This window comes from Bactrocera dorsalis, chromosome 2 (assembly GCF_023373825.1).
Source record: "Bactrocera dorsalis isolate Fly_Bdor chromosome 2, ASM2337382v1, whole genome shotgun sequence".
In the NCBI taxonomy this organism is placed as follows: Eukaryota; Metazoa; Arthropoda; class Insecta; order Diptera; family Tephritidae; genus Bactrocera; species Bactrocera dorsalis.
In genome coordinates, this window is record NC_064304.1 from 77,549,358 (window position 1) to 77,562,347 (window position 12,990).

The 12,990-nt window shown below is 34.6% G+C and overlaps 1 protein-coding gene across 1 annotated transcript; it reads right to left on the minus strand.

Annotated features, from left to right (window-relative positions):
• Nucleotides 1–568: 568 nt before the first annotated feature.
• LOC105234016 (fatty acid synthase-like) lies at nt 569–12,558 on the minus strand. Its single transcript, XM_049449823.1, has 10 exons — nt 12,252–12,558; nt 10,912–11,429; nt 8,965–10,782; nt 8,348–8,771; nt 4,169–5,446; nt 3,497–4,109; nt 3,165–3,439; nt 2,756–3,105; nt 1,587–2,682; nt 569–1,520 (listed from the first exon to the last, which is right to left on the minus strand). Exons 1-10 carry the CDS (start codon nt 12,438–12,440, stop codon nt 843–845), a joined length of 7,239 nt encoding a protein of 2,412 aa, XP_049305780.1. The 5' UTR covers nt 12,441–12,558; the 3' UTR covers nt 569–842.
• Between the last annotated feature and the right edge of the window lie 432 nt (nt 12,559–12,990).

Here is a 12,990-nt window from a genome sequence, read left to right on the forward strand (position 1 = left end):
ATATTAATTTTTAATGGAAAATGATTAAAAACATTTATTGATTTTGACCTAACAAGCTTAAATAATTTTTGGGGATATTGAAAAGTCAAAAATCAGTTGTTTTACCATACCACAAAAATATTTAAATATTTCCTCCATGTATTAAACGACCTCTATAAAGTAATTTTTAATCGAAATAATTCTTGGTTCTATTTATTTAAATGCCCAAAGATGGGGGTTCCTTTATCCCTGATGTTTATGTTCCATTTGTAACGCTAGTGATACAAACAGATTCGTAACAATTTGTCGACAGAACGTGTGACTTTGACATTGTTGCCAGAATTTTAGCGAACAACGTGATACTTTCCCATCAACGGCAACACTGCAGCAGTAATTGCACAACGAACAAACCCCAACCCTCAATAGCACCTTTGAACTAAATTTTGTAAAACTCTTAAAGCAACTTTAAAATGAATGACATACTTACAAACTTTTGACTTAATTTAGTTCTTTACTGAACATTGATTGAATTATCATGAACGCATAATAGCATTACAATATTTAGACAGAAATAATTTTCTTCTGACGATTAGTAGAAATGCGTGGAAAATCCAATTAGCTTTATTGTACTGCAAACATAAGTAATTGAAGAGTGAACGCATATCTATCCTTAAATTATGTTAGTCCCAGAGATACAACAAAAGCAATTAGTTTCTTGTACCTTATTCCCACATGCAATTTTTATAAAAGTACGGTATGTATACGTAGTTTTAATGTAAAGGGCATCTTAACTATTTATTATGAGCAAAAAATGTACATCTTATTATATATATATGCAACAACATAATGGGTATGGATTTTTTTTAGAGTACGGGGGTAATTGGCTTAACATCGCGAATGTATTCTTCAAAATTTTTATCTTCTTGAAGCGAGGGATCCATTTCATTAATTAATTGTGGAAGCAATGGATTATCCAACATTGACGTATGGTTTCCTTCAATAACTTTTAAAACAATTTTTCCTTTTGTAATTTTTGATAGGCAATAATCCTCTTCTATGTCTTGTAAAGATACTTCCGCTGGCCTTATTAAAACTATGGGTGTTGTAAGTATATCACTAGTATTTAGATCATAATTTGCCGCCATTCGTATACGTCGAAACATTGCATGCACAATTTTTTTTGCATATTCTTCGCTATATAAATCTTGCTTGTTTACATATTCCACAAATTTAAGCATTTTGTTTGTTAGTTCTTCCCGTTCACTAAATTCTAAAGCCACTAATTCTTGGGTTTCTTCCGGAAATATTTGTTTCACAATACTTGAAAGGAGTAAATTATACAAATCGTTATCATTGAAGTCTTCCCCAAGGTGTGCTAGGGTTAATTTTTTTAGGAAATGTGGCGATCCGTCGATGAGCAAGAGTTGTCCTCGAAAGCCAGCCTTTTCAAGCATTGCAGCTAATTTTAGTGCAATAAATGATCCATATGAATATCCAATGATATAAAACGGTTCTGTAGATTTTAATTCTGCTTTTACGTCCTGAAAATAGTAAAACATAGGAATTTTATTAATAATTTTATCACAGAATAATGAATATTTGCATACTTCAAAACATGCTTCGGCAACTTCCTTAACTGTTGTACATTCACTAAATTTGTGGAGTTGTAAAACATTTGTATTATTCTTAATGTATGATCCGATATTATACCAAGCTTGGCCTGCTGTACCCTCTAAACCTGGTATTATAATGTTTGGTGGCATAGACTGTTTTGTAGCATCTGCCGCTGTCTTAAGAGGTATCATAACTTCATTACAACGTGTTTCGTCGCCCAAATTTCTTAATAAGATTTCCATTCCTAAAAGATTAGTGTCTGAAGCAAAAATCATTTTAACAGCGTCCGTACTCTCTCTGTCCCGGGCATCTGCATATTCTTGCAGTTTTTGGAATGTAAGGGCACGTAAATCTTGTGGTGTTAATATAAGATCGAAATCTCTCTCCAAAGTTTGCTTTATTTCGACAGCCATGAGGGAGTCCATTCCCATTTCAGAAAGTGTGGTTCCCAATGAAATTGATTTCAAATCTCGTATGCCCATAATATTCATGATTGTATCAAGAATGCTTTCATTACCTAAGCGGCCGGAACGTTTTTCAGCTACTACCATACTAGAAACTACTGCATCTGGGGTAGATAACAATGTGTCCAATTCATATAAGCAAGATGAAATGCGTTGCTGCAGAGTTCCACCAATTTCCATGTCAATTTTATCTTCAGCCATATCTGCCACTAAACCAACTTCACCAACCGCTCCCCATTGGATTGCTTTTCCGGGATAACCATCTTTAACACGATTTTCAACTATTCGTTCCATGATTGAATTAGCCATGCCGTAATTAGATTGTCCAGCGTTGCCACGCCCGCATGAAACACTCGAAAATACAACAAAATATTCCAAATGCGGACAATGTAATCTAGATAGTTGGTCTAAATTTTTTGTTGCTATTGCTTTCGGAGCTAAGCTTTCTAAAAACTTTTCCTTGGTTTGGTTTGTAAATATTCCGTCTCTCAAAACAACAGCTAAATTGAAAATTCCAGCAACAGGTCCCACGTTTTCAGCAAGATTAAGGAGAGCTATACAGCCCTCAGTCGTGCTAATATCAAAAGTGCTAACAATGACTTTACAACCGTAGCTCTCCCATAATCTGATAAAGGAAAAAAAATTAAATATTAGAAATCTAATAACAGGAGATTAATATAAATCAACTGGTAACATACGCTATTCTGTAAGCTTGATAGTCTTTCGATATACCCCGACTGGAACTCAGAATCAATTTACGTGCGCCTCGTGTTACCATCCAATCAGCCAACTCTAAGCCAAAACCACCTAAACCACCCGGTATTATATAGCTAACGTCCGGTTTAAAGTAAATCTGTTTTAAGACTTTCACTGGCAGCGTTAGTTTCGATTCGGAACTCTCTCGGACTTGAATTAAAACCTTTCCAATATGTTTCCCTCCTATGAGATACCTAAACGCTTGTTCAATTTCATGTGCAGGGAAAATCGTACATGGAAGGGGTTGAATAATTCCTTTTTCAATGTCAACATCCACCATATGTTTCAAATACTACAAATATACAAGGCACATGTTTACGGACGAATGTATTGCAATGAATTTGAACTCACTCCAATATCCTCATCTGAAGCAAATTCTAGTCTGTCGGCCAGAACAGCATGGAACGTTATCTCTTTGAGGAAGCAGCTCATCCCAAGTTTGGTGTCATTTGACATATCAAACTTTCCAATTTCTAAGAAATGTCCACCATGCCCCAAGCAGCGCACTGACGCCAATAATTTATCTTCAGCCAGAGAGTTTAGTACAAAATCAACGCCCTTGCCATTGGTTTCATGTTGTATCATAGTTTCAAAGGATGTATCTCGAGAATTGCCAATGTGACTTTCTAAATTTTTATCAACATTTTTAGTACTTTTTTTATTTGATATAGTTTAACAATTACCTTTTAACTTTGGGAATGTTTTTAATAAAAATTGTTTCTTTAGTTCTGTACTGCAAGTTGTGAATACTTCAAGATTGTATGCCAAGGCGACCCTTATAGCTGCAAGGCCTATTCCACCAGTTCCAGCATGAATAAGTATACTTTTTCCCTTTCGTATATCTGCGGTCATAAAAAACGCATAGTATACCGTAATATAGACAACTGGTACGGTAGCAGCTTCTTGGAGAGTCCAGTTGTCTGGAACATCCCATATGAATTTCGACGGCCTTTCGTTATACGATGCAACACCAGCTTTTGCTACCATGCTCATGACACGTCTACCGGTCTTTGTATTTATTCCAGAGAATTCTAAGCCTAATACACATAACTGAGCAAGACGACTACTACCGTACAATTCAACAGCTAATCGACCAGTTGCTAACATAACGTCTCTGAAGTTAAGCGATGAATACACAATTCGAACAGAGCATTTATTAATGTCCAAAGGCCCTTCCAACCAGCATAAAGTGGATAAATCACCCCGTTGCATAACGTTTCCGTAAATATGATCAGATCTTGGTTGTGGAGATTCATGACACAACAACTGTAAATGTCTATAAGAACCCCATTGACCCTATTTTCAATAAACATTTATGAAATACATATACGATTTTTTGTGAGAAAAATAAATACCTGATAATATACATTAATGGCAAGTCCTAAGGCGTATTGGCTGTTATAAAACGAATTTGCCAAATCAAAAGCTGGTGCATTATTATCGTCAATATAAAAGCACGAAATTAGATTTCCATCTGGCTCCTTACGTAAGCAGTTCACAAGTCCAATAATACCATTTGAGTTTTGGTTGTAGGAATATAGAACAACTGGTGTTTTGTTAGAAAGACATGTTTGTATATGGGTAATCCATTCAAATTCATTATCTTCTTCAGCAATTTGTATAACTAACGGCTCAAATGTCAGTTTTTTTCCAACCTTTTGCAATAATAACAGTTGCTCATCACCACACAAACGGATATTTGCTATTAAATTGAAATTTTCAAAAGTTGTTGCACTATGAGTAGGCTTGAATTTGTTTTCTCTCGTAACTAAAAAGCCTTTTTCAACTAAACTTTTATATGCTGCTTTTACTGTTGTAACGTTTTCCTCATGGCTTAGACCATTGGCAATTATAAAATGGCAGTTGGTTTGATTGACGAATTTTGCATTTTCTATATGAACACCGGCTATATCATCAACTTGTTGATCTGTAAAGAGCAGAAAATCCCCTGTTACCAATGGTAAATCTTCAACTGCTTCTACAAATTTCGTTACGACCGGTTCTTTATTCTTCGCGCCTACTTCCACAATTTTTAGTTTTAATACTGGAGTAGTTTCAAGGGCTAACTGGACGCACATACGAACTGCTTCTGTTATATCCAGAGTTGGTGATGGAAAATGTGAAACAAATTGATATCTTTCGAGCACAGGTATTCCGGGAGCTTTACGTCTTTGAACTGGGCTAGCATGTAGTCCAATTAGTTCAATACCACCGGCAACAATGCGATCATATTTAGGCTCAACGTAAACATCAAAAACTCTGTTTTCAGGATCCATTTTAGTCATGAGGTCAAAATGGTGAGAGCCATTAATCCTTAATTTCCGAATTTTTGTTGGTATTAGCAAGGTACGTGAATCAGTTCCCAAAATTTCAATTTGTAACATGGCATCCATAAATGTTACCCAATTATATTTCCATTCTACTTTTCCATATAAACCATCTCCACGCGCTAGTGTCACTGCGCGGAAAGCACCATTATAGTGATATCCTCTCAGCCTAAGCTCTTTGTAAAAGTCTTTCTTAGATAACATTGGGAATTCCGAATCCTTATATGGTTCGTGAATATTTGGAATTGCTGGATTTTCAATTTCTCTTATTCGCCCCGTCACTACCAAGTTTCCCGACTCGGTAATCTATAAAAAATAAAATGGGATAAATAAGAAGTAAGTTGGGCTAAGTTCGGATGTAACCGAACATTTTATACTCCATCAAAGCCGGCCCAAATTATCAAGTGTTCGAAAGCTTAATATAAAAAAGTGTTACGAAAGAAGTAAATCAATCACAGAAAACGAATAGAGTACAATCATATTTGGTGTCTTTAAATTTATAGTAGTATAGTCCTAAGAGTCTAAGGCTTAATGTTCGACATATTGAAATCAAGCTAATTAACTGAAATGAAATACATATGTACGCTCTGCCCAGAAAGTATCGACCATTCTTCATTTAAAACTACCGCTTACATGGAAGACAGGTAAATTTGTTTTCCTAGGTTTGTACAACTGTTCGTAATTATGATGACATAGACAGCTTCTGTAAACACCCTGGTTGACAGATCGCAATGGTTTTGGCGTCATAATTAAGAACAGTTGTACCAACCTATAAAAAAAACCCAGTCTTTCATATAAGCGGGAGATGAGAGGGGGAAATGAAGAATTCCCGATACTTTCTTGACAGGGTGTATATGTATTGTAAAATCAAACAAAGAGGATAAATTTAATATTTTGTTAAAATATTTTATTAATATATGAAACTATTTGATCAATTTAACCATTCAAGGTCAGATAGAAAGTCTGTATGGATAAAAGATATTACATTGAGAACATTGCATAAATAGGGTTATGGAAAAATCTGGATCGACTTTTGCCATTGTTCAAATGTACTTTAGAACATGTTTCCAAGCAATTTTATGATGACAGCTCTCATGCAGAGCAACAATTTGTCACAAAGTCTTTTAAAATAACGCAATGTATTATTTTATTATTCTTCTAATGGTCGAATCACTTCTTAAACTGGATTTTGGGATAGATTTTCGCTCTTTCAGCGATTTTCATCTAAATTTTTTTTCACGAACAATTTACTTGGTCTATTTCTTTTATCAAACAAAAATCGCCAAGCTTAGCAGCTGTTACAGACTTAGGCTCTTCAAACAAGTGAAATTTTTAATTTTAAAGTTAACATCACATTTTCTAAACACACTCCGGGTAACACTCCTACCGTTAATATTGAAGTCCATGGACCTATTTTTCTGTGTGAATTACATCTAAAATAGTCAGAAATCGTTAAATGATTGACATATTTTGAGACTCGATATCATATTGTCCTCAACATGCCCCTTTCTTTTACTAAAATATCAGACAAATATATCAGGTATAAAGTGAACTGGAATGTCGTAAGTCACTATATTTGACATATCAGGCATAGAGAAATCTCAGTTCTAGCATATCTATATATTCCATCATTAAATGTAGTATATACATAGGAATTGGGATATTTCGCTGCCTAATTTCAGACATTTTCGGAAATGTAATATCTATTTAAGATCTAAGATCACCGTGTTCGGTATCTGGGGACATGAAAAGTGGTGAGCGATTTGGATAACTTTCTATGTGGGATGACATATCATAGAAGCACTATTTGTGCAACATTTTTATTACGATACGATTGTCTTATATGGATTAGAAAATATTGATATGTGGGAAGCGGGAGTGATTGTTGTTCGATTTTGCCCATTTCTGAGTGTAACCGGTACCGTTTCCATCCCAGGTGTAAAATTTAATGTCTCCGAAGCATTTATTTAGTGATATATAAATCTTTTAATTGATTTAAACATGAATGTTAGTGGGCGTGGTTATTTTCTGATCTTACTATTTTCACACTCTGTACAGAGATGCTAATAAAACTTGTCGCCAGATATAACAGGAATGCTTTCTGGAATATGTACGTTAAACATATTATAAGGCAAGAACCATTTTTTTTATTTTTAAACCACAAAAACTCATTTATACTGTGATTTCCATATGGTGCGAGGAAAAAAATACTATTGTGTACATATGTCAGCCATGCTCTGTATTTAATTCTCACGCAGCAACGAAGGGATTCGAATAATTGAATTTGCCGGTTACAGAAATCAAATAATTTTTTTATATGATTTCGAAACGAAATGAATTGTTATGAAAACCGAATTCACATATGTAAATGTAATTAAAAACGGAAAATTTATATCGAGTGATTTCTTCTCTGCGTACATGACAATAAGAGATATCTAGGCGGCGGAATGTTGGAGGGATAGTTTGATTATATTAACTTTAGCTTCAGGATGATACCAAATCATTAAATTATTTTTCAAGCAGAACTAGCTGCAATTATGGTAGCAGAAGATGTTTTACTTTGAAGCCTCCAGCCTCTTTTAAAAAGGTTAGCATTCCTTCGGACAGCAGAGCGGCAATACCAGCTTTGAGCTCGCTCACTGTGCACTCAAAATTAGTTAAAAAGTGTTTGCCTTCACTCTCAATAGCATAATTATATTTTATTTTTAGACTCTGTAAAGCCGATGAACTCCTATCAATGGGCATTCTTATTCCAATCTAATCAGAGTCCTTGCGCCGCAGGCCTGGTGCATTTCAGCACGGGCTCTGGAGACCTTGTGAAAGTTAAGAAAGCGTTGGTTAACAACCATTACCGTGGAAAATTTATATTTAAAAAGTCAATGCAAGTTTTTAAACATCAGATTAGCAACTTCAAATGGATTTGAAAGGCCTTGTTCTAATTTTCTACAACGCGAAATCATTGTTTTGGAAAAATTAAATTCTTTGAAAAGTAAAACATTTTCAAACGGCAAACAAATGTAATTTGTTTCAAACAGCTGTTTCAATGTGGAATAGAACGCTTCGAAATAAGCAAAATCATTCGGTTTGCAAAATTGAAATCACTCGGTTTGGTAAAAAAACGAAACAACATTTCATTTGGTTTCTGGAACACACCTATATATTTATATATATGAGCAATACTATGTATCAAAATATCATTAAACCTACCTCGAATTGCCCTGTTCCATAGTGAATCATTACATTCAGTTCCACACTTCCATTCAAAGTCATATTTGTCGCACGTATGAATCGTACGTCCTCGAACTCAATCGGAACATCCATGTAGCTTGGACCATGATACATCAAAGAGAATGTTTCCCAAACATATTGAAGGTAGCATGTAGCCGGAATTAGTATTTTCCCATCAATAACATGCCCGCTCATAAATTCCTCATTATCGCTACTTAAGTTTATTTTAAATAAGCGTTCTCCACTCGATTTAGTTTTCATGTTCTCATATTTCGTCACAAACCAGTCTTCACTATGATCCCAGCGAATTAATGAGCTGATTCCAGGAGTACCCTTCGATACTGGGAATTCAATTTTCGAATATAAATTTTCTACCGGGAACGTTACGCCACTGCTAAACAATCTAGAAGCAAATATTTAATAAAATATTATTTATAATTATTTATAATTTATGACTTTAGCATGCGAACTAAATATGTGTGTAATAGGTTTCTTTAAAAAAATGCACAAATATTTTTGCTTGAAATTTGTATAAATACAATTCTTTTTACGGCCTGAGATTAAAAAAACGTTAAGTCAACAACAAGAGTACTTACTTTCCTAATGCCGTGAGGAAAAACAGGGTATTATTGCTGTTGTTCCGTTGTGTGAGCGGAATATGAATACCATTGGGCATTGAACGTTTGAGTATTGCTTGGAGTAATCCGTGGGGTGCAATTTCAATAGTTAAAGAATTTTTGGGTAGCATTTCAAATGTTTCTTCAAATAATACGCTATTCAGAAGATTGTTGGTGTGATACTCTGCTGAACATAGATTACGTCCAAATTGCTCCCAATCTTCTTTAGGTACACTTGTACTCAACCATTTTGAACTTCTTGGTTTTGGATTTGGTATGATTTGTTGTAAATATTTAAAAAAATCAGGACCCATATGAGCTATATAACGAGAATGATAAGCAATATTTGAACAAGGTACTTCTTTCGCAAAAATATTTTTAGCTTTTAACTCTTCCACAAATTTTGCTATATCTTCAGCTGGCCCGGAAATGGTACAAGATTCCGCACTATTCCGACAAGCTACTTCAATGCCATCTGGAATTATATTAATAATCTTCCTATACCCCATTCCCACAGCTGCCATTGATCCTTTTATTTTCTCAATTTCCAGACTGACTTTTCCACGGTAATAAGCAGCTAGAATCATTTGTTCTGCAGTAAAGCATCCATCGGCATAGCCGCAGCCCAACTCACCTACTGAATGACCAATAATGTAATCGGGCTCTATATTTAATGAGCGCAAGAGATCTACCAATCCGATTTGAATTGCGGCTATTCCTACGAAGGAATGCATTATATTTTCGAATGTACCGTGATCTGCGGATGTGAGTATGTTCATTAAGTCAAGTCCTTTCGATTGTAGAGTCTTATGACTCTGCTCAATGGAATGCAAAAAAGTAGGAATCTGGAGCAATGATGCTCCCATTTCGGCCCACTGCGAACCCATTCCGCTAAATACCCAGACTATAGGACGTTTTATACCGGTGAAATGGTGTACATCTCTGACCTGTGTTTTCACTTGGTCGGTTCCATTTTTTACAAAAACCGCATATCCCCGAAACACCATGCCAGAAACTTCTTCCTTTTGAATATTATGTAATAAAGCAAAAAATTCGGCATCCAAGGGTTGATTTTCTATAGCGTTGAATACATAATTGACCGAATCCTCAGTCCTTCCAGCCCATGTTAGTAACCTTGGTATATCATCATTTGGCACACCGCAATTTATTTTCTTTTTGTCATAACCTTTCAAAAGTACATGGGCATTGGCACCACCAAAACCAAAAGAATTCACACCTATATATGGTTTCTCTAGGTCAACGACATCTTTTACGACAATCAGACGGCCTTCCGATAAAGCAGTAATTTCTGGTTTTACTTCAGTGAAGTTAATATTTGGAGCAATTTTTCCATTTTGAAATGCTAAACATGCCTTCACCAAAGAGCAAATACCAGAAGCTGCCTCCGAATGACCTATATTTGATTTTACTGAACCAACTAATAAAGGCTTCTCACGCCGACTACATAATATGCTGTCAATTGCTCGGCATTCTTCGGGGTCTCCCACCACAGTTCCAGTACTGTGGGCTTCTAGATAACCCAAATCATTAGGTTTTATATCAATTTCATTATAAAATTCAGCAATAAGTTGCTCCTGAAGTTTTCCAGACGGGAAGGTAATTCCTTCCGGTTTATACCCATCGCAATTGGTTTTCGAGTAAACAACGCTGGCATATATACGTTTAGCATCACGTTTACGTTGTAAGAATAGACAATTTATAGCTTCAGATCGCGTATACCCAGATGCATTTTTATCAAAAGGTCGACAATAGCCGTTAGGAGCAAGTACACCAAGTCTTAAAAATTAAAAAAAATTATTTAACTAAGTTATATTTGCTGGAATATCTTTTGATTAAGAGATTTTGGAATACTTTAAATACCGCAAAAATAACAATACAACAATGAATGGAAACACATTTATTTACCTGGCAAACTGGAGTGTTACGAATGGGTGCAATATTAAATTTGATCCACCAATAATAGCTGCGTCTATTTCTCCATTACGCAAAGCGGAGAAAGCATTGTCTAAAGCATACATTGAACTAGAACAAGCAGTATCCAATAAAAAGGATGGGCCTTGTAAGCCCAAGCAATACGAAATTCTATTTGCCATCATTGCTCGACTGCATCCAGTTATACCAAAACCACCAGAAGACACTTTTTCATAAAACCATGTCTTCTCCGATTCAGATATACAGGAACCAATATAAACACCAGTTTTTGTACCGCGTAGACTTTTCGGATTTATGCCGGCATCTATTACAGCTTCATATGCAGTCTCGATTAAAATACGTGTTTGAGGATCCATCGTATGGGCTTGTTTAAAATGAACGCCAAAAAATGTTGCGTCAAATTTTTCCAAATCGTAAATTTTTCCTGATCGCTTTGGGATCTCGGGATTGAAATGTCTCCAGCGTCGCTCATCATCATCTACCATATCAATCTATCAAAAAAAAAATATTATATAATAATTTATTAAATCACTAATATTGTAAATGTAAATGTGTGGACATTAACTCATTTTTCAAAGATAATTTTACCTGACGCGAACTAAAATAAAGCAAAAACACAAAGTTTAATTATTTCACAAAATATTTTAATATACAGATTTTCCACCACCTGAAGGAATTTCCCGGACTTTTATTCGGTTGCACCCGAACTAAGCTCTTCCTTACTTGTTGTCCATGTTTTTTTACAGCAAATGTATAATTATAAATAAATTAATTTAATAGTATAAAAAGTCTATAGCAGGTATTAATTGGAAAAATCAAGCTTGATATAATATACAAATTTTAATTAAGCTAAACTTTCTAACGGAATGTTAGAGGTAAAACAACTGATTTCGTTTTTAGAATGTTAGTATAAACAATTATCAAAAAATTAAAAAAAAATGCAATAGTTATACCGAATCTCTGACCTCCGAATTTATGTTAGAACTTTCTTCCGATAAGTAGTAGTAGCAGCTGTTTTGATTTTTCAAGCATTACTTTTTAACAGTTGTGAAGTATAATTGGTATTTAAACATTATTTGTGGATCAAATTTTCAATAGAAAACCAATAAGTTTATGTGTACAAATTCTTTCGAAAACTCATATATAGTTTTTTTGTTGTTGGTGTAAAAGCGACTGATTCGTGCGTACATTTGTATTTTGTTCACATCAAACTATAATTTTATAAGAAATTCTTATTCATATTCACATCTTAAACTCATGTTTAATTCACGTAATCACATCTTTCATATTATATATTTTAATTTGTTATGCACCTTATTGTAGAGATTACGCTCATATTCCGCAATATTATGAGAGTTTGGAAATTTCCCTGCCATTCCGGAGATAACAATTTCATCGCCTTCAGATTCAGGAAATGATCTTGAATATTTTTTATGTTTTTTTGAAGTTGTTTCCTTAATTAAAGAAAGCTCTAACTGCTGCGTTTCGTTATTAGTTGACATTTTTCAGTTTAAAAATTAAACACTGGAATACAGCGCAGGATTTGAAAATTTTTCCTGGTTGAACACACTGTACTTAAAGTTAAGACAAAACCACCGGGCGTATACGCACGTCTTGCCAACCGAATAGCAATGGTTTGAGACTTCAAACTTGAAGCTACTTTTATAATATTGTTTTATGCCCACAACGTCACGATGCATGGGGCAGGGGCAGACGAGTACAGAGTATAATTACTTCGTGCGGATTTCTTCTATCAACAGAATGGGTTCAACATAGCAACATTTAAATCAAAATCTATTTATTAGCACATAAATTACTATAAGCATGTGCATAGAGCGAACACAGAGTACACTGATATGCATATGAAAATAATGTTCGTTGACCTAAAGTAAATCGAAAATGATATTCGATTTTGTTGTGTACTTTTCGCAACATAAAAAAATAAAGAAAATGATGTGAACCCTTAATGTATATTTTAAACAGTAATATGTAAAACTTTTCGTTTTAAATATCCAATGGCGTATTACATACATACATATGTATACTTAGTTC

Coding starts and splice junctions, on each gene's coding strand:
- LOC105234016 (XM_049449823.1), bottom strand. CDS start 12,440: ATGTCAACTAATAACGAAACGCAGCAGTTAGAGCTTTCTTTAATTAAG. Junction 8,772..8,964: donor TTCCTCACGGCATTAGGAAA/GTAAGTACTCTT, acceptor ATTTGCTTCTAG/ATTGTTTAGCAGTGGCGTAA. Junction 1,521..1,586: donor TTGCCGAAGCATGTTTTGAA/GTATGCAAATAT, acceptor TACTATTTTCAG/GACGTAAAAGCAGAATTAAA.